The following is a 27793-nucleotide window of genomic DNA, read 5'->3' as shown; positions in this document are numbered from 1 at the left end:
ATGGTTTTTAGTTTCAGTATGTGTATATCTAAATGAATAAATGAGCATAAAATCACATATACATGTTTATGTATACTTGTATGTGTATCTAGATTATGCACCTTAATATGTATGCAGCATGTGTGTAAGTGAGAGAAGCTTCTAAGTGGAGAACAGTGAGCAGGTTCCCATGCAGCTCGTGGAGTTTAGATTCCATTCCTCACTAAAAGAAACTGGAACCTCTTTGAGCATTAGAAATCACTGATTGAAGGGCTAGCAAAATATGAGAAAGGAAACAGTGGTGAAGGGGAATCATGAGGATGTTTCAGAAGGATGCAGGAGTTCTCTCTGAGCGGTTCCTGATGGAGCATCAAATTAAATGATGATACTAATAGATAATGTGTTGCTGAATAACATAAGAATCTCTGAGTTCATATTCATATGAATGAATCAGTGAAGAAAATAGAAAGCTTCTCTTCCCAATGGAATGCAAGTAATAAATGGAGAAGAGATGATGGAATTCTAACTTCATCAATTGATTGTATTGCTATTGGAAATAAAAAAGTAAAAAAGAAAGGCCTCAGTCTAATCTTGAGAAAACATCAGACAAATTCAAACTGGTCTGTGTTTTTTCAAAAGTATCAAGAAACACAAAGAAAAGGCAAGGATCTGTTCCACATTGAGAGATACTAAGGAGATTTAAAAACTAAATATAATGGTTTGGGATTTGAACCTAGACCAGGGAGAAGGGAGAGAGCTAGCTATAAAGGAAACTATTGAGACAGTGGATCAAATGTGAATGGATTTTACAATTTGGTTATATTGTGGAAGCAATTTCCTGATCATGATAATTTTATTGCAACTATGTAAGAGAATGTTCTTTTGCTTAGGAAATTCACTGAAGTGTTCGAGAATATAGGAGCACACAATTGCTCTTAGATATTAAAAAATACTCATTAATGTTTTGTGGGTGTGTACATATATACATAGAAGTAAAGCTTTATTCATAGAATGTACAGAGAGAATGATAAGATACCTAAACGTGTAAACTATTGGTGCATCTCGGTATCTTAATCTGTTTTCCTGCCGTAACAGCATACCATAGACTGGATGCCTCATAAACAGTAGACATGTATTACTTATATTTCTGGAGGTTGCAAGTCCAAGATTGAAGTGTCTAGTAAGTGTGCTTCCTGGCTTATGTGCATCTGTCTTCCTGCTGTATTCCCAGGTAGTGGAAGGGGTGAGGGGGCTCTTTAGAGTTTTTTATGAGGACACGCCTTACCTTCATGAGATCCCATCCTCATGGCCTAATCATCCTCCCTAGTGCTCTACCTCCTGATGTCATCTTATTGGGATTTAGGATTTTAACATAAGAATTTATGTTGGGGGACACAAGTATTCAGTTTATAGCACTGGGTAAAAGATATACAGACATTTCTTATACTATTCTTACAGTATTCTATGATTGGAATTATGTCAAAAAAGAATTATATATATATATATATATATATGAGAGAGAGAAAGGGAGGGAGGGAGAGAGAGAGAGAGGGAAAAATCTAAAGATCTTTGTCAAATATTAAGGTTTATTCGAGAAGCAAAGTTCCTTTTTATGCTGTTAATCTTTGTCGATTTGTGTCATTTTTTTTTCCTAGTGTATTTGTTGCCCTTCAGGAACTCTTGGTGCCTGGGGCTAACAGGGATCATTTGATTCTTAAATTGCCTCTAAATTCTTTTGGCTAAGTGGTCTTTTAATATTTTTTAAACACCTAATTGACTTTAAGAGTCTAGGAACACTTATTCGCCTTGCTAGAATTACCTGTTAGTTTCTTTCTGAACAAAGGATCAATAATACTTCATTGTATCTCATATTACTTCTCCTGAGCCAAGACAAAGACTATCCTCCTGATTCCCAAACTGTTCCTCATGTGGTTCCCTAAAGCACTACAGCAAATTCACAGGGATGATCCAGGATTTATTAAAATTTCCTGGGCAGCAATGATATCTGTCTGTCACACTTGACATCTAGTGCACAGTTTTGGCGTTAGTTGGGAGTTCACTTTTTTAAAATATTTATTTATTTATTTATTTTTGCATTACAAAGTTGGGAGTTCACTTTTGATGGCTATAGCCCTTTAGTTGAGATGTATCTTTGTGAAGTTATGTTTTCAGTAGTTGTTGAAATAACAGGCAAGTACTGCATGGTATCAGTGTGAAGATGGTTTGGTCCAGTGTGATCTAAGGTTTGGGAAATGGTATAGTGCCACCATACTTTCCCTTGGAATTCTATGTCATCTTGAGTAATGAATGTCACAGTTATATCCAGCATAAGCTTTATATGGGTTCTGAGAATAAAGATAGTGAAAGAAACTTTTTGAAGGTAAAAATGCTATCCAAATACAAGTTCTTAACATTAGTTGGTTAAGAATATATCAGTATACTTTTGAAATTAGTATCAGTATTCTTTTGAAATTAGTTAAGACACATAAATGAAAGTTTACTTAATTCAGCTTACTATCTTAGTAAGCTCTATCATGTGGTTTTTGTAAGAAAATCTTAGAAGTGTGTGATTCACATTCATCTCTGTTTCCTCAGACTTCCCTTTCATGACATTACTAATGAGTAGCAACATATCCATTAGTAATGTTATGAATTACAATAATTATGCTTATCATTGCACATTTGCATGTAAAAATTTTTTCATATATTACAGTATATTATGGTTTGAATAACTCACTAGCCTTTTAATATTTGTGAATTAATATTTTATCCAATAGAATAATAATATTAGTAAAATATTTTACTATTATAATAATTATGCTGTTGTAATCAGTTAAAAATTAGAATTTGAAGCTTAATATAAATAAAAAGTTAAAACCCAGGTCATTGATTATCAGAGAAAGTTTGTACTGAAAAGGATTTTAAAGATAATGTAATTCATCCTTCTTTTTCTACAGATGAGAAAACATAAAGCCCAGAAACATGAAATGAAATCTCATGATAAATTTGTGTATCCCAGAATGTCTTCTTGTTCTCATTTGTTTGTGAGAACCTATTTCCAAAAGAGTTAGAGAACAGCTGGTTATTGATCTCAGCACCTCTTATAGGACATTACTAAACAGCTTATTCTCAGAATCATCATCTAGTCAGACTTTGGAGAGAGACCAACCTGTATATCACTTGCTGAATGATTAATAGCCCACCTTAAAACTAGCTAAAGCTCCCTTCCCTGACAAGCAAATCAAGGCACTGAGACAATGTGTTTGTTCCTATAGAAGAAATGCTGGGGATAGACTTTGAGGTGTGAAGACTTCTGCAGGCCTGGATGTAGAGGTTCGAGGTCTGGCATTATGACTTTTTCTCGGTCCCTTGGCTCAGCTTTCCTTTGGGTTAGCTTCATCTTCAAAAGAGTCCTTTCCAAGAACTTTAGGGGAAAATACAGAACTAGTAGTTATGATTAGTGGTAAAAAAAAAGAGAGTAGAGAATAGAGTTATGTTAAAGTATAATATTTTATCTGGAACTTTTCAAAACTTAGATCTTGTTTATGAATGTCCGGGGAAGCACCATGAGCTTTTGGGACCACACACAGTGCTGGATAGAGGCATCAGAATCCCCAGTGATTTTGGTGTAGAGTCTGCCATAACACTGGTATCTCTGCAAGCCAAGGACCTGGAAAAAGTCTAGAGGTAGCCAATAACTGAAAAGTTATGGCTAACTGTTAGCAAAATAAAGTTTCAGCAATAAAAAATCACAGAACTTATCCAGGACCGGTAATTTATCATGATAATGTCCAACAAAGCAGGCAGCATCCACAAGGCTAAGGGAGGGCAGACTAACCTCTGGATGCTGCACACAGCACAGCAGAGAAATGCACCTGATGTGGGAGCAGAGTGCACAAGCCTGAGAGGCCTAGGCTTAGGGATGCAAGGAGTGGCACCCACAGGTGAGAGACCAGTAGGGTGGCATTGACTTCTGAAGTTGGTTATGAAGCACTGGAGTTGCTTGGAAGGTTTCTATTTTGCTGCTTTTTGATCATATTTATTTATGTTTTTCTCTATACTTGGGAAGCTTTATCCCAGACTTCTATAAATTTCGCTTTTTTACTCTATTTCTATGTCAAGATTCTTCAGTGTGTATTACCAAAATGTGGTCATCACAGGGTGATAAGAAACCATTGGGGCTCACTTTTGAGATGGACATAAGTTAAAAGTCCATTGATCCTCTGATCTCTGTAAGTCCCTCTGAGTGGTATACTACAGTGGGTGGCATTGGGTGTCTCAAGACTAAGTATCAGCATGAAGCCAGCGTCCAGTGATTTCCCCCCCCCCCCCACTGACTACCCAGGCAGATGGTTACAGGTCTCTTTGGGGAAGGTAGGAGGAATATCTGCTTTGTGCATTTTGGCTATCTATCAAGATGCTTCTTCAAGTAGACCTTTCTTGATTCAAGCTTTCCAGTTTGATTCACACTGGACTTTTCTTGATTCAAGCTTTCCAGTCAACTGCATTGACTCAGTTCTGGGACTTCGTTGAGGTATTCTGACTTTCTCTTGTGCTCATCAAGTTAGATTTTCCTTCACTTAAGCCAGAACTTTTCTTGGTTGACAAAGGAAAAAAACAAAAATAACCCAAAACCTTAGTTGGGTGACCTGTTGAGTTTCAGGGACACCATGATCAAGTAGCTAATACTGAAGATCTCTCCTGGTCAAAGCATTTGATTACAAGTTCGTTTCCATCTGGTGTGTCAATATCTCACCTTGTCTCTGGGCATGAAGTGCTACTACTGAGCCCCTGCCTCAACAAGAACCCATCGTGGTATATTTGGGGAATATGCATGGATGGTAGCAGTTCCCACATTCATTCCTGGTTCCCACCATAGGGCTCTTTATGTGTACCGAGCTCTAGTGAGGGCCTTCTGTAGGATGTAACTAGACAATGGTAAGTTGAATGTTATTCTCATCTTGCTAAGTCTTTGAACTTAGGGCAGTTCTGGCATTTCAAGTTGATTTAGTATAGCCCGCTTGGGGAACAGATTTCAGCCAGCCTAGTGCTAACATACTGGACTCCACATCTCCACTGTGCATATGTATAAAAATTGCTTTATTTACTTATTGATATTCTTCCTACTAGAATGTAAGCTCCTAGAGGACAGAACTTTGGTCTTGTCCACTCTGTGAGGTCTCTAGTGTCTAACAGAGTGGCTACTCTAATACATGGTCACTTGTCAGGTGATCGACTGATTAGTATTATTTATTGGTTCACTCCACAGATGTGTATTGAGCACGGTGCTAGTGATAGCAAGTAGGAGACCTTTGGGAGTGAGCAAGTAGGAGACCTTTGGGAGTGAGAGGCGTCTGAATACTCCAGGAACAGAGAGGTGGCCACGCCTGAGACTGAGGGCAGAGAGGAGAATGAGGAGTTAAGAAGGAAGCTTTGGAGGTAGACAGTGACCACATTTTGTGGTGTAGGAGTCCATCATGAGAGGAATCCATCTGTTCTCTCCAGCGCAAAGGGAAGTCCTAGGAGTATTTTAAGCCAAAGGGTAACCGAATTTTATTTAATTTTTAAAGTTTATAATGTTTGTTACTTGGAGAATGGGGTTTAGTAAGGGAAGCTTAGCATCAAGGAGGTGAATGAGAAGACAGTATTTTTCATTATCTTAAAGAAGAAAGAGTGTAGCTTGCTGCAGGGTAAGGTTGGCTTTTCCCTGTAACCTGCTGTTGTCCTTGGAGTTCTACTACAGTTTGGGGCTATGGCTTTGCTGTGGGCTGCTGCAGTGACCACAGTCACAGTGCAAACCTTCCACTCCTGTCCTGAGCCACAGAGATGGGAGCCAGGGGTGGGGCATTGAGTCTCCCAGTGCAGTGCCTGTGGAGAGATGTCCTAGCATATTACTCTGTCTTGCTGAGCAAACTATTGTATTATTTTACTAATCAAGTTGCTGATATTTATAAATATTCAGAAATGAGGTTATAATTTGACATTGGATATTTTAATATAAGTAAGTAATTTAGATGCAGTTTATAGATGAGTCTAAGTAAGTCTTAACAATTTGAAAATATTCATTTTATATTATAGATTATATTTAAATCATACTGTATAATTATAAAGTGTGACAAACAGCTAGTGTTTTAAGTTAATGTATGTGCATTAGTTGCATATTTTATAAACTAAGGGATTTTTATTCTATTTTATTAAACTATTCCCTTTATTTTTGTTATGTTTTATTCAAAGTACCAAGATACAAATATGCAGGGAGTTGTGTATGAACTGAACAGCTATATTGAACAGCGGTTGGACACAGGAGGAGACAACCAGTTGCTCCTCTATGAATTGAGTAGCATAATCAAAATAGGTAAGAAATATTTTATATTCTCTGGGGAAATTTTGACCAAATTTGACCAAATATTCTTTTCTTACATAATCAAAACTGGCAGAAAATAACTAAAAGAGTGATGAAAGTTATTCATTTGCTTTTATACCAGACTAAGTAATAAAAATATTTTATTATGAAACATCAAGCCTAAAAAATTCCTAAATCAACTGATTTCAAATAAGAATCTACCTGATGCATGAATTAAATATACTATGATTTTAATTAATACCAAGTTTTCTTTGGAAAGTATTGTTTATTGAACTAAGTGACACATTTATAAAGGAAACCACTAATTTTTAAAGGAAACAAGCATTTTAAATTTATTTGGGTATATCCTAGATAGTCAGTGGTTTACTTTGGGAATGAATGGGGAAGTTGTATCAGAAAAGTAAGATTTTAGAAGGGTGCACTTTTTTTAGGACATGACTTTTTAGGATACCCACTATGAAAATTGAATCTTTTGAGTTTTATTTGGAAGTGAGAATGCTGATGACATAATAATAGTAATGTTTATCATACTTAACCCTGTGTCAGACATCTCCCCATGCAGACTCCATGCACAAACTTTGGTTCTCATGATCGCCTCATGAGGTCATTTCTGTTCTTATCCCCATTCTCCTAATGAAGAAGCCATGGGACAGAAGTTAGGTGTTTTTCCCAAAGACACAGAGATAAAAAGGAGTTAAATAGAGGGTTTAAATTTAGGCCATCCCTGAACTGATGGGTGTGGTGACACATGTCTGTAATCCCAGAGGTCCAGAGGGTGAGACACGATGGTGAGTTCAAATACAGCCTCAGCAAAAGTGAAATGCTAAGCAACTCAGTGAGACCCTGCCTCTAAATAAAATACAAAATAGAGCTGGGATATGGTTCAGTGGTCGAGTGCCCCTGAGTAGTTCAATCCCCAGAACCAAAAAAAAAAAAAAAAAAAAAAAGAATTAGGCAGTCCCTGAAAGACTTAATGCTATTCCTTGCTGTGGTGATTGCTTCAGATGACATGAAGCAATTTTAGATCTATTATGTTCATGTCAGTGGATATGTAGATGTGTACACCCCTTTTGGTTGATGCTTATTTCAGTAATTCAGTATTATGACTATCACCATTAGTATTTATAATACTTTAAAAATTAAATACAACTTTTGAATATAAAAAGTGTTCTGTGGAAATTTCTGAATATTTAAAGTTCAACATTTAAAGTTCAAAGTACATTATTTCACGACATGTTGCCTGCTGTATGCATTTGAAGATGTCACTTAGTGTTGCAGTCACTGATGAGGAGTATGTGGAGATAACCTGTTATTGAGTGAAGCCATATATGGCTTTGTCCCTTCAGTGCATGACACTGGTCATGTTAACAGATCCACTCAACAGGCTCACATCTGAGTCACACTATAGAGAATTCATACATGTTATATTCTTCCACTGAGATTAGTTTCTTCCTTTTTTATTACTTTGGCAGCCACAAAAGCTGATGGATTTGCACTGTATTTCCTTGGAGAGTGCAATAATGTAAGTATCTATATTAAATTTTGGTGCTCTAGATGATATCATAAGCTCTTTATTAAAAACTATTATATTACAAACAACAGACATGTCATAATTAAGTATTAAAACAATCATATTTTAATTCTTAATGTGGTTAGTATCAGTCAAGAATGACATGATATTATTCATAAAATCTTGAAATTAATTAGTGTACTTATGTATTAATTTTTGCCTTGTAGTGTCCTATATCATGCATGACCTTGTAAAGAATTTGTGTTTTATACAAAAGTCATTTCAGCATTGTGGGCTATGGTGCCATACAAGAGGGCCTGTGCCCTTGGCATTCATGGTCCACAGTGGAATAAAATGGGAGCAGAAGTTGAACATGGTCTGTGTGGTGTTTACGGGGTAAAAGACAGCTCTGTAAGAGCACAGGAAGAAGCTCCTGGTCTGGGTCTGAGTGGCTGTGGCTGTGCTTCAGGGCATTCAGCCCTTGAGGAGTGAGTCTCAGCTGTGGCTCTTCTGAATCTCTGCTCTTCTTTAGGTGGAAAACAGCCCACTGTCAAATGCGACTCACACAGGCACTCTCAAAAGCATCTCAAGATGTTTAGTCACTGGTATTTGATTTTTAAGTACCTTAAAATCAGGTACTTAACATTTTAGCATAATCTTAGTCAATAATGCTTTTGTTTTCAGTTTAAAATGCACTTATAAATTTATTGGACATTTACTGTGTATTTCTTATATGGTAGGCACTGCTATTTGAGATTTGGGATGAATTTTTGAAATGAATATACCTGCATTCTCAAATAATCAAAATACCATTGACATGTAACATGTATATAGAAGTAGAGAAGATAGTGTACTAAGATCTCTAATAATAATTTTGAGTAATATAATAATACAAAGAGTGAATATACTATGTATACAACCAGAGATATGAAAAATTGTGCTCTATATGTGTAATAAGAATTGTAATGCGTTCTGCTGTCATATATAAATTTAAAAATTTACATTAAAAAATACAAAGAGTGAAAGTAATTGCATAAAATGTATGGGCTGATTGAATTAACTTGTAGTTCTTCATTCCACAACCATTGTTTCCCCTGGTATTATAATAGCTTCCTAAACCTTTTTATCCTACAGGATTCAAAGATTCTGTAGGGCAAGGACCTCTGCCAGCCAATGTTATCATTCCTCTAGCACCTCTCTGGGAGCCTTTCACAGAAGCAGTGGACAAGAACATTTATTAAATTGTATTACTCAGATTTACTACCACTTCCAATCACTTTAACCTGTATTTTAGACAGCAGTAGTATTTTAAAGTGGCTAACCTACAAAAGCAACAAGTGGATATTACTCTTCCCTGTTAAAAATTTATTTCAAAAATTTGGTGAGGGCTTATTTATTTTTATAATTCAAATTAAATTTATTTTAACAGGTGCATAAAGACATGAAACTAAAGCTATTAATGAGGTACCATGTGATGTTTCAATACATGTATACATTATGTAATGTTTAAATCAAGTTAAATATATCTTATCTTCTCAAACCTTTATCACCCTTTTTTGGTGAAAGTATTCAAAATCTTTTCTTTTGGCTTTTGGAGTATGTGTCGTTCTCTGCAGTCACCCTGCTGTATCTTACCCTGTCCCACTTAGTTCCCCTGGTCAGCCTCTCCCTGCATCACTCTCATCCTCTGAGAACCACTGTTCTGCTCTCAACTTCTAGGAGGTCAGCTCTTGGAGAGTCCTCGGGAGACCATACAGACCTTGTCTTTCTGTGCCTGGCTTATTTAAGAATTCCTCTTAGAAAATCATACAATTTTCCATTATTTTTACGATTGACTCACTGACATCACGGACCTTCATGTCTTACTACTCTTTCTGAGATGGCCTGCAGGGCTGCCTATGCTGTCTCCCTTGAATCAGCCCTTCTTCAGATCAGGGTGGACAGGTGAGACAAAACTCATCTGTTTTTTTTTTTTTCTTTGCTAAATCTGGACCTTGAACTCCAGACCCTACTTGTTCACCTCACAGAACTGGTGAGAGCCATAAAAATGAGCCTGCTGGTGCAGGGCAGCTCTCTTCTCAGCCCATCCTTCTTTGATCAGGAGCTGGTCCTGTAGAACACCCCTCAGAGACGTCTGCTGGGAGGAAGTCTCTTCCTTCTATCTGTCTGAATATATCTTCACTTCTTGCACTCTCTTGAGATGTGCTTTCAGTAGAGCTCTGGTGGGCGAATTGTGTCTTGGAAACTGACTCTCAAAGGGACTGTGTTTGTTGTGATTTGTTGCACTTCTCCCATCATAGCTTTTATATTCCCTAGATATATTTTCAAGCTTTCCTCTGCTTCTTGGAATTTTAGTTTTTGAAGTATATTAACGGTATCTCTGTCATATTTCTTCCAAGTTACAGTTTTTTGCCTTAATTTCTTTCTCTTTGTATGCATGGTATGTTGTTTGCTCATGTGTTTCATGGTCTTTCTCTATCCCTCCCTCTCTCTCCTCATCTCTACCCACCCCCTTTATTCCTTTATCTTTACTTTCTTTTCTTTCTTTTTTTCTCTCTTTCTTTTCTTTTCTTTCTTTTTCTTTTTCTTTCTTTCTTTCTTTCTTTTTTTTTTTTTTTTTTTTTGGTGCCAGGGATTGAATTCAGGGGCACTTAACCACTGAGCCACATCTCCAGCCTATTTTGTATTTTATTTAGAGACAGGTCTCATTGAGTTGCTTAGCACCTCGCTGTTGCTGAGGCTGGCTTTGAACTTGCAATCTTCCTGCCTCAGTTTCTGGAGCAGTGCGCCACCAAGCCCTGTAATTAATCAATCAATCTCAGTCCCCCCGCCCCCAATCACGTTCTTCCTTGAGCTTTTTAAATGGATACTTGCTTTGAAGTTCCATTCTGCTTCATTCCAGTATTAGATACATTTGTTTCTACATTTTGTTTCTACTAGTCACTGAAGATAGCATCTAGAAACATTTTAAATGATCTGGTGGAGATTTTTTTCAGATTAAAAGTGGTATATATTTAAGTCTTGAATCAACATGATGCATAATTTTAAATTTCCCCGAGGAGATTTTTATTTTCCTTCTAGTACTGATATCAAGATCGTATTGTTTCCTTGCATTGCTTTGCAGTGGTAAGCGTGTTTATCCTTTGCTGAAGCTAAGGGGGTGTCCCTTTCCTTCCCTGGTCTTGTGCTGGTGTCTCCGAGGAGACTTCCTGCATAGAAAGGTCCCAGTTTCTCTCTTGTCTCCTACCCACCAGGGAGATTCTGTGGGGAGGATCAATGTGTATCTGTGATCTGGTTCATACCATCAAGAAACACCAGCCTCAAGGTTTGGCTACCTTATAAAGTTCTTTTATTTACTTGCTTTTAGAATTTTGTGGATTCCTTTCATATGCCTCAGATTAGGGATATTTTAAAGTATTTCTAAAATGCATTTTATCTAGCCTCTAAGTAATTTTAAAATTTATTTTTTTCAAGAGGGTCATTAATCCATATTGCTTGGAATAGAAGTTGATATACTTCTAAAGTGCAGGTTAACCATATTAAATAAATATATAGACTTTTTTTTTTTTGCATGAGTGAGCTGATAAGTATACATTTTTTACACTTTTTTTTTACATGAAAGGCAACATTATAGATCATTATTAATCTTTTAAAAATGTCCTCTGGATTTTAAATTACTACTAGAAAATCTGTCTTAACCCACATTTCAAATAAAAAATTTTAGGTTTTTACCAAATTATAGTAAACCTAATATGTTGATGTTATGATTTTAGTCTGTGTTAACAAATACCAGTAGTTAAGAACAAGATTCGAAGAATTGTAAAATTCTTGCACTTACAAGAGTTTTAATTTTTTTTCATAAATGAGTCAAATAATTTTTAAATTGATATAATAAAATATAATTTCAATAATATGTAAATAGTCAAAATTCCACCAATACAATGAAAAAGGCCACATCAGTTGTGGAACTCATTATATAATTACAACAAAATCATGAGTCAGCTAGACCCAGCTGTTAAAAAAAACACCCAAACCTTTTAGGATTGAAAACAAAATAAGCTGGGTATGGTGGTGTATGCCTGTAATCCCAGCAGCATAGGAGGCTGAGGCAGGAGGACCTCAAGTTTAAAGCCAATCTCAGCAATTTAGTTAGACCCTAAGCAACTTAGCAAGACTCTGTCTCAGAATAAAAATAAAAAGGGCTGGGATTGTAGATCAGTGGGTCCCTGGATTCAATCACTAGTACCCGAAGGAAACAAAACTATCTTCTACTACAGGAAAACACAGGTACAAGAAAAGCAGAGGCCAGTGACAGTATTAAACTCGAGCATTAACTTAGAGAAGAAGATCTCTTCTATGTGTTAAAGGTTTATCATACAATGAAGGTAGAGCTGTAATGAAATTTGTGCCCTAGATATTTTATGGATTAAAATTTATGAAGCAGAACAATCCAAGAAAACAAACCAAGAAAAATGGATGGAAATACAATAGTATTTTTAGTTTCTGACAGATGACAAATAAGATGAGAAGGAGGTTACTAATATCATCGCTTAGGTTTATTAAAATAGCATATATGGTAAATAGTATGGTATTATAGAATTTGCCAACTTGGTCTTTTCTGGACTTGTCCCCGAACTCTGATGCACTTATTCTATTTAAGAGTTCTTAGGATTTCCACATAGCTAAAAACAAAGGAAAAGCAATTTTGGAAATTAAACAATATACTAAGTAACTCCTTGTGCAAATAAAAGTGCCAAATATATTTAATTGAATATTTAGAGAGTAATATTTGATAAAATCAATTATGATATTTTGAAATCTCTGAATAAATTGTTCACAATGGAAAATATATGTATACTTAAGCTGTTAAGCATTTTGTATGTATATTTGAAATATTAATAAATAAGAGAACAAAAATAAGTTGATTGATTATGTCAATACATTATAGGGGGCCTCCACACGGAAGGCACTATTCTAGGCACTAAAGAATCTCTACTCTCTTGGAGTTTATGCATTTAACCTTGGAGAGAAAAAAATAAAATCTAGATAAGCCCAAATATCTTAGATAACATAGACAAACTGTTAACTAAAAGAGAGAAGGCATGATTATATGTTTATTAAAAAGAGTAAAACAATAGATATAGTGAAAATGATTAATTTTTAGGAGATATTTCCACCAATAAATGTAAAAATATAGGACAGTTCTCAGGGAACATATAAATTGCCCCATCTGTTTTAAATAACAGTGTAAACCTTAATAATCTAGTGCCTGAGGAATAAGGTGAAAACAGTGTTATAACATCACCTTTCTAAGACCAGTAGGACATTTATGATATGGGCTCTGTTTGAGCAGCAGCTACGGTGCAGCCCTGTGCCAAGTCAGGGTGACCCTGGCAAACCAGACGTTCTCAGTTCCTGAACCCACACTGCCCTCGTGTTGCCAAGTAGCCCTCTGGAATGCTTGTGCACACCACACTGTTTCAAAACCTGTACAGAGAAGGATTGCTTCCCATGAAGCAATCACTTTTGGTTCTGGATTTGGGAATGTATTCACCATTTTAAAACTGTGAGCTTGGCAGATTCTTAAACTTGACAAACCTTAATATTCTCTATTGCTTCAGTGTTATATCAAGGATGCTGTTTGTTCAACAAATCATTTTAAACAACTGCTAAGTACAAAAAAAAAAAAAAAAACTGTGCTAAACTGCTGAGCATATAAATATAAATAAAAACTCACTGCTCTGCCCCAAAATGTATAACCAGTATGGGAGAGAAAGAAACCAGCAGTTTCCCAGTACATGGTCCTACATGCTAACAGTGAGCAGTTCATGGTGGGTGCACTGGGGTCTTGAATTTGAAGGGGTTGTATCATGTAAAAACAGACTGAGTGTGTATCTGAAGACCTTTCACATAGTAGATAAGAAGAGGGCAAAAGAAAGTATTTGAGAAATCTGGAGCTATTCAAAGAAACAATATTATTTTGTATTTGGACACATAACAGTGTTTGACATAAACGAGGTATCCTTGAGATATGTTTTGAACAAAAATAATTTTCTATAATTAAATTTTTGCTTCAGTTTTAATATTTTCATTTATTTATACTAATCACACAGTCCAATATCATATATTCCATATATGATATATAGCATGCTTTATATCATCAGTATACTTTCTCTTGTGTTATCCATGAGTTGCTTACAAAAGCCATAAACTGTGTGAACTCTTAAAAATTTCAATTTAAAAGGCCACTGAAAGTTTTTCATATATTGATTATTTTTAAGTAACCTCTACCTAATTTATAGGGTTTATTATTTAGCTTAGTTTAACAGTTGTTATTCTTTAAAAATTTGTGAACGTGAACAATTAGATGCCTGTAAAACCCCTAGATTCATAGACTATTAAGCTAAAAGAGACACTTGAAAATAATCACATTTTTTCGTTTTACTAATGAGTTAACCAAGGTATCTAGTACGGTTAAGTGACTGTCCAGGTTCATACAGCTCCTAGTCAAAACCTGAAGTCTTTTCTGGAGTGTGATTCCAGAGGCTCTATTCCAAAGTTTCTGTGCTTTTCACAAAGACCAGATGTGCTCTTTCTACTCCAATACATACCTCTTCTAAGTGCATAGACTTTTTCACTTTTATATTACTTTATTATTATTACTCCCAGACTGGGAAGAATACATTTCAATTAGTTTTTGGGATACAAATTAGAAAAACAAAAACCAAAAAACAACAAAAAAAGGAGAGCAAAGGAATCCAAATTTATCTGTAACAATTTTAAAAAGTTGCCTGAAAATATTGCATTCTTTGTACTTAGAGCTGGTAGCTTATAGTAATTGTGTGATTTTTTTTCAACTACATAATAAACTCTAGCAGGTCTATTTTTAAGAACTGTGCAAAATTAGCTGTCCATATTTCAAGACCAGATAAGAGTGGGGGAGGAGTTGCTCACAGTCAGTCATAGGCACAGAATCTACATTTGTTTACTATCCAGTGCCATCTAGTGTCTATTAGGGAAAATAACAGTAAGATATATATATATATATATATATATATATATATATATATTTTTTTTCTTCTTAAAATAATATTTCTAAAATTTAACTGGTCAGGAGTGGAAGTAAAATGAAATTTTGTGAAGTGATCTTTGAATTGTGTATGGAAAAAAAGATGCCAGCATATGTTTATCAGGTGAAACATCAGATTTTCCCATTTCATTTAAAAACGGATCTTATAGATAAATTGGACATTATGAACATATATGTACATGAGAGTTTTACCATATTACAAAATGTTGTTTGGTGATGTTTTCATTTATCCTCCTATGAAAATAATGAGTATAACATTTTTTTGTTATCTTTTTGATCTGAATATCCCATTCAAATCCTTATTCAAAAATTATTTTGACTGATTTTGAAAAGTGAACTCCACATCTCCTTTGTGAAATTTTTTAAGAATTTATTTACAGTCATTATTAATGCAGACCCTTCACCAATGAAAAATGCAAAATATATCTTGTAAATTATGATTATTTTGAAATATTAAGAACTAAGGTGAGATTTGCCTTGCCAAATCACAAAATTTACTTTTAAGTTATAGTAATTTAAACAGTGTGTTACACAAATGAAATTCTCTAGTGATAGAGAATTGAGACTTCAAAACAAACCCACGTGTTTGTGAAGATTCAGTGTATGTCAAATGCTCCAGTTTATCAGTGGGAAAAGGCAACTGTTCAATATGTGGCTTTCCATTGGACAATTTCTGTGAAATAAATAAGGATAGATTTAATCAGCTTTTTCCCAACCCTGAATATGTGTAATAGTCAGCCCTTATTTAGAGGTTCATTATTGGTATTTTTTATTTGCTATAGTAACTACCTATAATTTCTTTCAACTACAAAAACCATAAAGGTTGTATTGTGCCAAAACATGTAATTCTAACCAGTGAATAATCCTCAATCAGAACTGACAGGAGATGTTGAACAGGTGAAGTGAACTAAAGAAAGAAAGAAAAAAGAGTAGGGAGCCACTAATACAAAGAGAGAGTGTGTAGGTATGGAAATGCACCAGAGCCAGGTGTGTGTTCCTAGGCTGCCCCTCATTTTCCCTTCTGCCAGAGATTTTGACATTTAAATTGCAGTGTTTTCAATATTCTGTTAATAGTGCCTCTCAGATCTTCATTGGAAACATTTCTGTTTTATAAATATACGAACAGAACAGAAATCATGAACTTATTAGCAATACAAGTAGAATTGTTTACTTTTTGATAATTTGTTATCTGCATGGAGAAGATGCAGGTATAGGACAGAACTGAAAGATTTTTCAACCTTTCATTTCCAGCAAGCCTAAAAATCTATGAAATGGCTTCCCACATACCCTGCAGTACAGTTTTTGCTTATCTATTTCTTGTGCTTCCTATAGAAAGCCTACGTAGAGGCAGAAAGTGTATTATAATATTAAATAAATGCTTATTTAATAATTTTAGGAACGTATAATATATTCTACCATTTTTGAATTATGTAGCTGAGTATAACTTGAATATACAGCTAAATTTGAACTTAAAGACTGAAGGCTGAGTCATCCAAAAGTGATGTGTGTTACATGTCTTCAACAAACAGAGCCCACACTATGACTGAAAGAACCAAAAATCAAAACCACAGCTACTGTTGGAAGCTTTCTGCAGATCGTGTTTTCCATTAGTATTCATAGGACATTCTTCATTAAGAGTTATCTGAACCCCTCGGTTCAATAAAGTGCATTTCCTGCAATTTTGTATTTGGTAGAGAAAAGGAACAGTTGCTCAGCATCCTTCTCATAACTAACTTTCTCGCAGTTTGAGAAAATATTGGCAATACTGTTTTTTTTTTTTTTTTTCCAGGTTAACCTTAGCATCTTTGGAGTGAGTAGTAACCCTGATGCTACCACACCACATACAGCCTTGTAGTTTTTTCTTGCAACCATTTCTTCTTCCTGCTCCTGAATCCTTTTTCTATCCTCCTCTCACTTGTAAGAATATACCTGGCTTGTATTTGGCCAATGATAAACAGAAATCTAATCATAGTCTCACTTCTTCTTTGCCACACATATATTGGTGTATAATGGAATTATATTAACTTTAAAAACAGTGGCACTGATTACTAGTCTTTTAAAAAATGAATAAGGTAAAACTGTATCATCTCTTTAGATTTTTGATATCTAAGAGTATACCTTGTTCTTAAATACCTAAAGTTTAATTCTATTTAGAAGACCCGTTTAAATATATATTTTTCACATGCATTGTATTTAATAGCAAGTACTCTTTAAGCACAGTCCTAATTCTTGTGAATATAAGTATTTTGAATTTATGCACTGGTCCTTTTTAATGGTACTTCATTTAAAGCTGCCAGGGTTAATTCTAAATTTTGCTTTCCTGTTCCCTACTGACTTAGCCAAAGAGCTCAGGTCTATAGGGCTCATTCTCCTGTGATTGAAAGATACCCCAAAAAAGAGTTTTTAATATTACAGAGTTTAAAAACTACTTCTCTGATAAATTATTAAGAGTGTTTAGGGATGGAGTTGTGGCTCAGTGGTACAGCAGTTACCTAGAATATGTAGGACACTGGGTTTGATTCTCAGCACCACATATAAATAAATAAAAATAATAAAGGTCCATTGACAACTAAAAAATATTTTTAAAAAGCATTTACCTCAGTGTCTCACCCTTAGAACTACCTCAGTCACAGTAAGTAGTTGTAGGAGTGTGTTTAGGTTAAGGGGATCCTCTGGTACCTTCTGCTGCCAGTCTTTAACCATTAAGTTACAACAGTCCAATCAAGAGGAGGGTAAATAAAGTGTAGGGGCAGTTTACCTGAACCTTAGCATCTTTGGAGTGAGTAGTAACCCTGATGCCACCCCACCACACTACAACACTGCCTGCCAACCCTAGATGAGTTATTTTGATTGTCAATTGACAATCTAAAAATGTGATTGGATTTTATCAAAATAAATGATCTTTAGTATTTTAAAATGGATTTATTTTTTAAAAACTGCTTTCCACTCAGTCATTTGGAAAGACTGCCAAGATTGGTTTTTTAGAGAAGGGCAGATTTTTCATTGAGAATATTCTGAATCTATAATTTTTTAGGATAGTCAGTTTAAGCAATGTGAATAATTGAGCCTTAAAAAAATCTTGGAAAGAAATGATAATGATAAATAAGGGAATGATATTGATAATGAAAAATGTAACCAAACCCCTTGCTGCTGATCTATCTTCAGGTATACCTGTCCAGTCCCAAAGGAGTGGGATCCAGTATTGGTTTCGTGGTAGGGTAGACCCTTGAGCCCCTTTTTCTCATTTTCCACATTTCAGGTACCAAAATAGAGGCTATTTTACGAGGTTTTTGTTCCTGCACATCCTTTAAGTCCTCTCTCCACCTGTACATTGTGTGAAATAGTCCCAGGAGTGACAGTTCACCCCACTTGCTCCAGCTGGTTCAAAGCAATGCACCTCTCCTCCTTACATGTCTGTTTAACGGGTTCACAGACTTCCCATGAGTGCTTTCCATATTGTGTGAAGGTACAGGAGAGCCTATAAAACATGTTCTTCTCTTCTTCCTAGAGTCTGTGTGTGTTCACACCACCTGGGATAAAGGAAGGAAAACCCCGACTCATCCCTGCCGGGCCCATTACCCAGGGCACCACCATCTCTGCTTATGTGGCCAAGTCCAGGAAAACACTGCTTGTAGAGGACATCCTTGGGGTAAAGGGCTTTTAACTCTGTGTGACATTTTTAGTCTGAAAGATTCAATTAAGATGATATATCATTTTGACATATAATTTGAGCCATTTCATTAAAAAATTAAAGCAAGATTCATTAAATGAATTCATATATAAATTAACTTTTATATGCAGAAAATCAAATCTTTTGGTGTTGGGGGTGGCAGGTACTGGGGATTGAACCCAGGGATGCTCTTCCACTGAACTACGTGCAACCCTTTTTATTTTTCATTTTGAGACCGAGTCTTGCTAAGTTGCTCTGGCTGGCCTCAAACTTGCACTCCTACTGCCACAGCTTTCCAAGTTGCTAGGACCACAGGCCTGCGCCACTGTGCCTCACCAGAAAATTAGCTGTCGTATACTCACTAGTAGCTGGATTTGAAGACTGCATGCTTCCGTACATGCAACATGATTAAACCTCATGTATATGTTGATATCCATGTATCATATTTAATATAAATGAAATGATCAGTCTTTCATGCTTCACATCTTGCCAGGGTATACATAAATGTGTTACCTCTTGCCTCATGACCAATCACCCCAAATTTTAGTGGCACCATATAGTAGCCACTTGGTATTTCTTGTGAGCTTCCACTGTCCCCTTCAGCTGATCTCGCTGTTGGCCAGAAGTTACTTGCTGGCTGACTGCGATGGCCTCACCTCTCCACTATCTCTCCCTCTCCTCTGGTGAGACTAACCTGGTATGTTCTTAGGATGGTAGCAGGAGTGCCAGGGAAGAAGTGGAAATGTGCCTAACTCAGACTGGCTGCCCTCCCAGTAGCCAGTGCACATCACAAGAGCAGGCCCGGACCTGGTGTTCAAGGGCAGTAAAAGAGAACATGACTGACAAGAGACATGACAAATTGGAACCCTTAATGCAGCCTTCCAAGTGCACACAGGCATTTTCATGAAATGTTACTACAAGGAGGTATAGACTTTAAATTGGAATATAGACTTGGGTTTTAATGTTGGTTTTGCCACTATAGGACCTTGAAAAAAAAATCAGGTAACTAGTTACTTTATAGAAAGAGAGAAAAGAGAGAAGAGAGAAGAGAGAAGAGAGAGAGAGAGAGAATATGAGAGACTGAGGAAGGAGAGAGATTAAAAAGTAGATTCTATATAGATTCTCATTTGAAAATGTTCTTTTATACATGCAAAATTTTAAAAGATCTGTAAATTACAAGTAGAGATTCATACTATTCTTGATTAATAAAAAGTTCTAATTCATGCCTAATAGCTTCCTACAGACAGTAGAAACTGAACCCATAGAATTGGTGTTTGGGGGCATTAATTCATTCCATTTTCCTATAATTCTTTTGAGTGATTTTGCTAAGGTAGAAAATTATTAAAGTCAGAGAGCACGTTTCTATTGTTATGATATGTAATTGATAATTGTTAGATGTTGAAATGCTTAATGTGGGCCTTTGGGATTCAATGAGAATAACTTATTAACATGCACTTTAATAACCTTAAACATAGAAGAAAAGAAATGTTTACATTTAATTGTCTTCATGCAGTGTTTACATCGGTATTAATTTTTACTGTCATGTTTTATCTGTGAAGCCTTTGAACAGTTCTGGCATAGAATGAGAAGAAAAAATGTCAGCCTTCGCCATTACTTGCATTATTATTATTGCTCAAAATTAACACGTCATTTATTTATTAAATTTATACTATGCAAGGATAAAGACACATTGGAGTAGTATTGGGGTATAGGTTGCAAAAAATAATCTTTTTTAAAATCAGGTTTATTGTAACTATCATGATTTGGTTTCACTTAGCAAAGGACTGCTTATTATCAGTTATAAATATCATTCCATGAAATAAATATCTTATTTCACGGAAATAAGAGCCATAACATAATGATTCTTTTTCTTTCACTGAATTTATGTCTTTTTCCTCTTCTCAGGATGAACGATTCCCAAGAGGTACTGGACTGGAATCAGGGACTCGCATCCAGTCTGTTCTCTGCTTGCCAATTGTCACTGCAATTGGCGATTTGATTGGTATTCTTGAGCTCTATCGGCACTGGGGCAAGGAAGCCTTCTGCCTCAGTCATCAGGAGGTGAGCCTGAGGAGCTGCCACTTAGGACTTCAGGCCACCAGCTCCTGATGGCACCAAGGAAATGTGAAATCACAATTTGTTTAACACTATGTTGATACGGATACTAATACTAGTAGTTTTAAAGATCTGGGCTTTTTGTCCTGCAGTTATTTATAGTAGAGACTAAGTAGATTAGAAATGTAGTTTTTCCATAAGAAAACATTTTAATAATAAAAAGTATGTCATAATGTGAAACAAAGTAGTAGGATGATTTTGAGGAGTTTTTTACACTTTTGTTGTGTTTGTCTTCTTAAAAATGTCCTCTTCCTTGATTGTGTCCTGAGAAAAGTTTCTAATGTCACATATGTCAGGAAAAACAATGAGTTCTATTCTCCATTTTGTTGAATTGGAATCAGCTCATTAATACTAACCCCACTATGAAAATCATGGTGTGCCTCCCATGTCCAGGAAGAACCAAGTCCCCACTAGCTTGACCGCCCATCCCTGGCCTGAGTGAGCCATCTCCTGCTACTCCTGCTATCCCTGACTCCTTCACACACTGGACCTTTGGGCATTGTGGCTGCTGCTCAGAGACCCTGCTTGGCATGTGCTAGCCCCAACCCCCTTGTAGCACCTCCCTCAGGAGCCTCCTCAGAGCTCAGCACCTCCTTCAGGAGCCTCCTCAGAATTCAGCATCTCTGGGAGGGCTGCCCTGAACCCTTGCTGTGCATTTTTTTTCTTTTTTTTTTATTGGTTGTTCAAAACATTACATAGTTCTTGATATATCATATTTCACACTTTGATTCAAGTGGGTTATGAACTCCCATTTTTACCCCCGTATACAGATTGCAGAATCACATCAGTTACACTTCCATTGATTTACATATTGACATACTCATGTCTGTTGTATTCTGCTGCCTTTCCTATCCTCTACTATCCCCCCTCCCCTCCCCTCCCCTCCCCTCTTCTCTCTCTACCCCCTCTACTGTAATTCAATTCTCCCCCTTGTATTATTTTTCCCTTTCCCCTCACTTCCTCTTGTATGTAATTTTGTATAACCCTGAGGGTCTCCTTCCATTTCCATGCAATTTCCCTTCTCTCTCCCTTTCCCTCCCACCTCTCATCCCTGTTTAATGTTAGTCTTCTTCTCATGCTCTTCTTCCCTACTCTGTTCTTAGTTACTCTCCTTATATCAAAGTAGACATTTGGCATTTGTTTTTTAGGGATTGGCTAGCTTCACTTAGCATAATCTGCTCTAATGCCATCCATTTCCCTCCAAATTCTATGATTTTGTCATTTTTTAATGCAGAGTAATACTCCATTGTGTATAAATGCCACATTTTTTTATCCATTCATCTATTGAAGGGCATCTAGGTTGCTTCCACAGTCTTGCTATTGTGAATTGTGCTGCTATGAACATCGATGTAGCAGTGTCCCTGTAGCATGCTCTTTTTAGGTCTTTAGGGAATAGACCCAGAAGGGGAATAGCTGGGTCAAATGGTGGTTCCATTCCCAGCTTTCCAAGAAATCTCCATACTGCTTTCCAAATTGGCTGCACCAATTTGCAGTCCCACCAACAATGTACAAGTGTACCCTTTTCCCCACATCCTCGCCAGCACTTGTTATTGTTTGACTTCATAAAGTTTTTTCTCAGCAAAAGAAACAATAAGAGAGGTAAATAGGGAGCCTACATCATGGGAACAAATCTTTACTCCTCACACTTCAGATAGAGCCCTAATATCCAGAGTATATAAAGAACTCAAAAAATTAGACAATAAGATAACAAATAACCCAATCAACAAATGGGCCAAGGACCTGAACAGACACTTCTCAGAGGAGGACATACAATCAATCAACAAGTACATGAAAAAATGCTCACCATCTCTAGCAGTCAGAGAAATGCAAATCAAAACCACCCTAAGATACCATCTCACTCCAGTAAGATTGGCAGCCATTATGAAGTCAAACAACAAGTGCTTGCTGTGCATTTAAATAGCTCCATCCAGTGGCACTTTGCTCCACCCTGCTTCATTGTCGCTGTGGCACCTGTCACTGATAGACGCCCCAGGACCCTTCCTCTCTTTTCTTGCTCTCTCCCCCAGGATACTAAAAACCATTTTGTTGTTCTTGTTATTTACTGATAAGTCTCCTAGAAGAGTCCCTGGCACCCATGAAATATTTGTTAAATGAATAAATGGTGAAAGAAGAATACGTATATACGCAGATTTTGGCTTCTAAGAAATGTCACACCATTTTAAAGTGGTCTTTAGAGATCTTTTCAATAGTAGTTTTGTCAAAGTGAAAAATAATCACTTTATTTTGGAATTATTTGACTATAGCTCTCTTAAAATCAGTTATGTTCCATTTTATCAAACATGGATGGACAAGAGAGTATTAAAGTCATTTAAATATAAGAGGAAATATAAGATCAACTTTGTTAATATTTGGCATTTTGTGTTTGGCAAACTATACAAATGCTCAGTAACCTCAGAAAATTCTTCATTTTGAGATGCCTACATATGACTAATTAAAAACTTGTTTTATATAAATATATAAGCATATATGTATATGAGCTTTTAAATTTTGTTTTATTTTTGTTTTGTTTTGTTTTTAGGTTGCAACAGCAAATCTTGCCTGGGCTTCAGTAGCAATACATCAGGTGCAGGTGAGTCTTTGAGATGTTTTTACAGGGCCTTCCTAGGAGAGACCATTTATTTTTAATGAAGGATTGGAGACTGGAGTAGAGGTTAATAAGTAACTTCATGCTTAGTTTGGGATTTTAGAATATTTTGTTACTTCTTAAAATGTTTATTTAATCTTCTATTCACTTACTCTCTGCCTTAAGCATCTTGTGATTGCATGTATGTATATGTTTATATATGTATGTATGTGCATATTTATACATAGAAATGATAAATCATTTATGCAATAAATAGTATGTGTCCTGCTATGGTATTTATTTCTCATTGAAAACGTAGGGATAATCTACTGAGAGTTGCTTTGATATTTTTATGATTTTATTTTCTAAGTTATTTTATAAATAGTATGTGAAGTATTAATTCTTTTTTTAAATTTATATATGACAGTGGAATGCATTACCATTCTTTATTATACATATAGAGCACAATTTTTCATATCTTTAGTTGTATACAAAGTATATTCACACCAATTCATGTCCTTACACATGTACTTTGGATAATAATGATCATCACGTTCCACCATCATTTATAACCCCATGTCCCCTCCCTTCTCCTCCAACCTCTCTCCCCTATCTGGAGTTCATCTATTCCTCCCATGCTCCCCCTCCCTATCCCATTGTGAATCAGCCTTCTTATATCAGAGAAAACATTTGACATTTGGTTTTTGGGGATTGGCTAACTTCACTTAACATTATCTTCTCTAATGCCATCCATTTACCTGCAAATGCCATGATTTTATTCTCTTTTATTGCTGAGTAAGATTCCATTGTGTATATATGCCACATTTTTTATCCATTCATCTGTTGAAGGGCATCTAGGTTGGTTCCACAGTTCAAATATTGTGAATTGTGCTGCTATAAACATTGATGTGGATATGTCCCTGTAGTATGCTGTTTTAAAGTCCTTTGGGAATAGACCAAGGAAGAGGGATAGCTGAGTCAAATGGTGGTTCTATTCCCAATTTTCCAAGAAATCTCCATACAGCTTTCCATATTACTTGCACCATTTTGTAGTCCCACCAGCAGTGTATGAATGTACCTTTTTCCCCACATCCTCGCCAATTCTTATTGTTGTTTAAATGCATAATAACTACCATTCTGACCAGAGACGCTGTGTCTAATAGAAGAAAAAGTAGATCCTAATCTCCATCATGTGGGATTAGGCCCCAACTTCTTTAAAGACTCCTGTGGTGCAAGAATTAAAATCAAGAATCAATAAATGAGATGGACTCAAACTAAAAAGTTTCTTCTCAGCAAAAGAAACAATCTGTGAGGTGAATACAGAGCCTACATCTTAGGAGAAAATCTTTACCCTTCACACATCAGATAGAGCATTAATCTCTAGGGTATATAAAGAACTCAAAAAGTGAAGCATTAATTCTAACTTTTAAAATCACAAATTAACTAAAATCACAAAATCACAAATTTCCTCATTGCTAGACTTTAAGATTCAGGAACATAGCAGCAATATAGTACTTTATGTCTTTGCTTTCTCTAACATCCATTCATTCATTTATTCATTCATTTATTGGTTGTTTGGGTTTTATAATTTCATTTCAGCAAACTCAGGTTGATGAGAAACTGTTTGATAGAAATAGAAGAGTTGCAGGATAATAATATGAGTAGCCAGGACTTCTTGGATCATCAAATATAGGTAGAATATGTGTCCAGCTACAGTTTTTTTTTTTTTTTAAATTATAAGGTAGCTTTAAAGAGCAACTTGAGTAGGCTACCTGGAGTTGAATGCTAACTCTACCACATGTTATTTCTGGATCCTAACGTTGTACACGTCTTTATGCCTCACAAAGTGCAAATCCCAAACCTCTAGAATTGCATGGTGATTAACAGAGATAATAAAAATAAGATACTTAAAACAATGTTTAGCACATTTAAGTACTCGATAAATATTAATTATTATTAGTGTTATTATTATATTGTAAACCAAGTGATTTTGTTATTAATGGTATTCTAGACATTTTATTCTCCGTAAACAGAAATCATTAGTAACTAATAAACTCTATTTTTTTTTAATACGGCAGGTGTGCAGAGGTCTTGCAAAACAGACTGAATTGAATGACTTTCTCCTCGATGTATCAAAGTAAGTGCTCATTTCCAAGCATATAATACCCCTTTGTGATCAGTGGTTTGAGTGCAGGTCCTGGTAGTGGTAGATCACTATCTGCTCCCTCCACTAACTAAAGATCGGGCTTTATTATAAGAGTAACTGGGAAAAAATCATTCATCATATTTTGGATTACAGAATCATATCCTCATACATGTTTATTTTGCATGCAAAGGATTACAGATGTATATATGACGATCTTAATATTCAATTTGGTATTTATTTTCTAAATAGATTCTTAGAACATATTAAAGCTACTGAGTATTTTTTGTAAGAGAATACAGACAGAAGGAGAGAAAATATATAGTTAAATATTTTTCCCTAAAAAGTAGTCCTCTCTAGAGTTTTCCAACAATGTCAGTTTAAATAAGATTATTAATGTTATTATTGCTAACTTTTCTGTGTATAGTGTCTCTAATACTTTTTTGAGAAAATGTTCAATTTCCCTGAATTTAGACATGTATTAAACTCCCTTGAGCTAGTAATGAAAGCAATTATAGATAAGTATTTATTGAACTCATTTTCCTATTGGTTTTGCTTGATACATGGGAGATCTTCTATATATCTGACTTCTCATAAATCACTGAAACTTAAAACATGTCCCAGACATGGTAACTTGGGGTCATGTCCTCCCAGGCATGTACTAAAGGAAAGGTTGCCTGTTTGTCTTGGCCTCAGTAGCAGTTTCAAGGTGTATTATCTCTGCACATCTCTGTAGTGACACATAGCAGTCTTACCCACCAAAAAATACTGCAGTCTTCACAAATAGAATGTGCGAGTTCACGTTATACCTATATTTTGAAAACTAAACTGAGGGAAATGTGGACTTGAAGAAGTTTTTTTTTTGGTCATCTAAGCTGACTTACCTGCTTGAAAACAGAATTCAACATTATATCTCCAGGACACATGATTTTATTACTTCAAAGCACATAGAAAGGAAACTTCTGCACCTTCCTTGGCTAATGTATTTGCATATTTTGCAGTTGTTCCAAAATCAACCAGATGTCTGATGTGACACTTTATTCCCTCCTGTTTTTCCCCAATAGGAAATTCATTTGAGTCCCCATCTTCTTTAGGTAGTGTATTCTTTAGGAGTACAGTGTAGTCAAGTATGTTCTAAGTCTCAGTAATTTGAAGCTGAATAATTTGTCCTTTAAATCAAAGTCATTAACTGTGAGAATATTGCTAAATTTATAGACACCTGAACTGAAAGCAGTGTGTGCTTGTCTATATTCTCCTATAACCTGTGCCAGTTGACTCATCTTTTTGGGGTTTACATTTTAATAAATATGCCATATACCTCTAAAACATTTACTTGCCATTTGTAATAATGGGAATGTGTTTTATTTACATAGTCATTAGATCTTAATCATTATTTGTATTCTGATATTTCTTCTCAAATGAATTCTCTTGCTTTCTTAATACAATGAAAGCAACTTTTAAGTCCAGCCTTTCAGTGATAATTTACATTTTAACCATATTGATGAGATTTAGGACAGTTATTTTTATTTCAGGTCATTAAATAAAAATTAATTCATGAGAATATTAAATATGGTTGGTCCAATTTTAGTCCTGCTTAGTGTTATTGAAATTCTTCAGCTTTCTCTTCATTTTGGTACTTAGCAATAATGTAATTACGAATATAACAGCCGGAATTAGTCTTTCTATGAATGCAGTAAGTTTGATTTGTATCTTCAAGTAATATTGTTTTTCTAAAAAAAAAATCAAATGATATATATCTTTACTTTTATAGACAGATCCAGAAAATGCATTCCAAATTTACTGTGTACTGTAATCTAAAGGAAATTACTTATTAGATTATGTTGCTTTTTTTCAGAACATATTTTGATAATATAGTCGCAATAGATTCTCTACTTGAACACATCATGGTAGGTAGCCTTTTGTCTTGAAAATGATTCTATTTAATTGTTAGATCCACATCTTAATAGTGTTTTATGTGTATTAGACATACATGCTCTATGAAATATGAAAATGTGGTGCTTCAAAATCTGTGTACATCTGTTTGTCACTTCTCTTGAAATCTGGGGGAGGAAATTTGGATAACATTCTACAAAATATCTCAGCTTTTTTTTATTTAATGGAGAACTGTACTTTGAAAAGAGTTTGGTTCCTCTTTATATTCTCCCAAACATCTCTTCCATGTAGGTTATATTGGAGAGTCGCAGTGGGTTCTCTTAAATTTCATTCTACTCAGTTTGATCTCAATTATTTCTCTCCTAAGAGGCCAGCAGCACGGTGAGCTGAAAGCTCTGTGGAGCAGAGCCCTCGCCATCTTCCCCAGTGCTCCTGCTCTAATGCT

At 35.5% G+C, this 27793-nt stretch overlaps 1 protein-coding gene across 1 annotated transcript in view; it reads left to right on the top strand.

The window, feature by feature from the left end:
• Positions 1-27793, top strand: part of PDE10A (phosphodiesterase 10A) — a 276543-nt gene that overhangs the window by 176176 nt on the left and 72574 nt on the right. The window contains exons 3-9 of the mRNA XM_081296321.1: positions 6214-6334; positions 7816-7865; positions 18452-18592; positions 20519-20674; positions 23268-23318; positions 25391-25449; positions 27311-27362. Coding sequence (XP_081152447.1) covers positions 6214-6334; positions 7816-7865; positions 18452-18592; positions 20519-20674; positions 23268-23318; positions 25391-25449; positions 27311-27362 — 630 coding nt within the window. The remainder of the gene's footprint in view (positions 1-6213; positions 6335-7815; positions 7866-18451; positions 18593-20518; positions 20675-23267; positions 23319-25390; positions 25450-27310; positions 27363-27793) is intronic.

This window comes from Spermophilus citellus, assembly GCF_964194105.1.
Source record: "Spermophilus citellus genome assembly, chromosome: 5".
NCBI lineage: Eukaryota > Metazoa > Chordata > Mammalia > Rodentia > Sciuridae > Spermophilus > Spermophilus citellus.
Note: the sequence above shows the minus strand (reverse complement) of the source record. Positions and strands in the feature narration are given on the sequence as shown.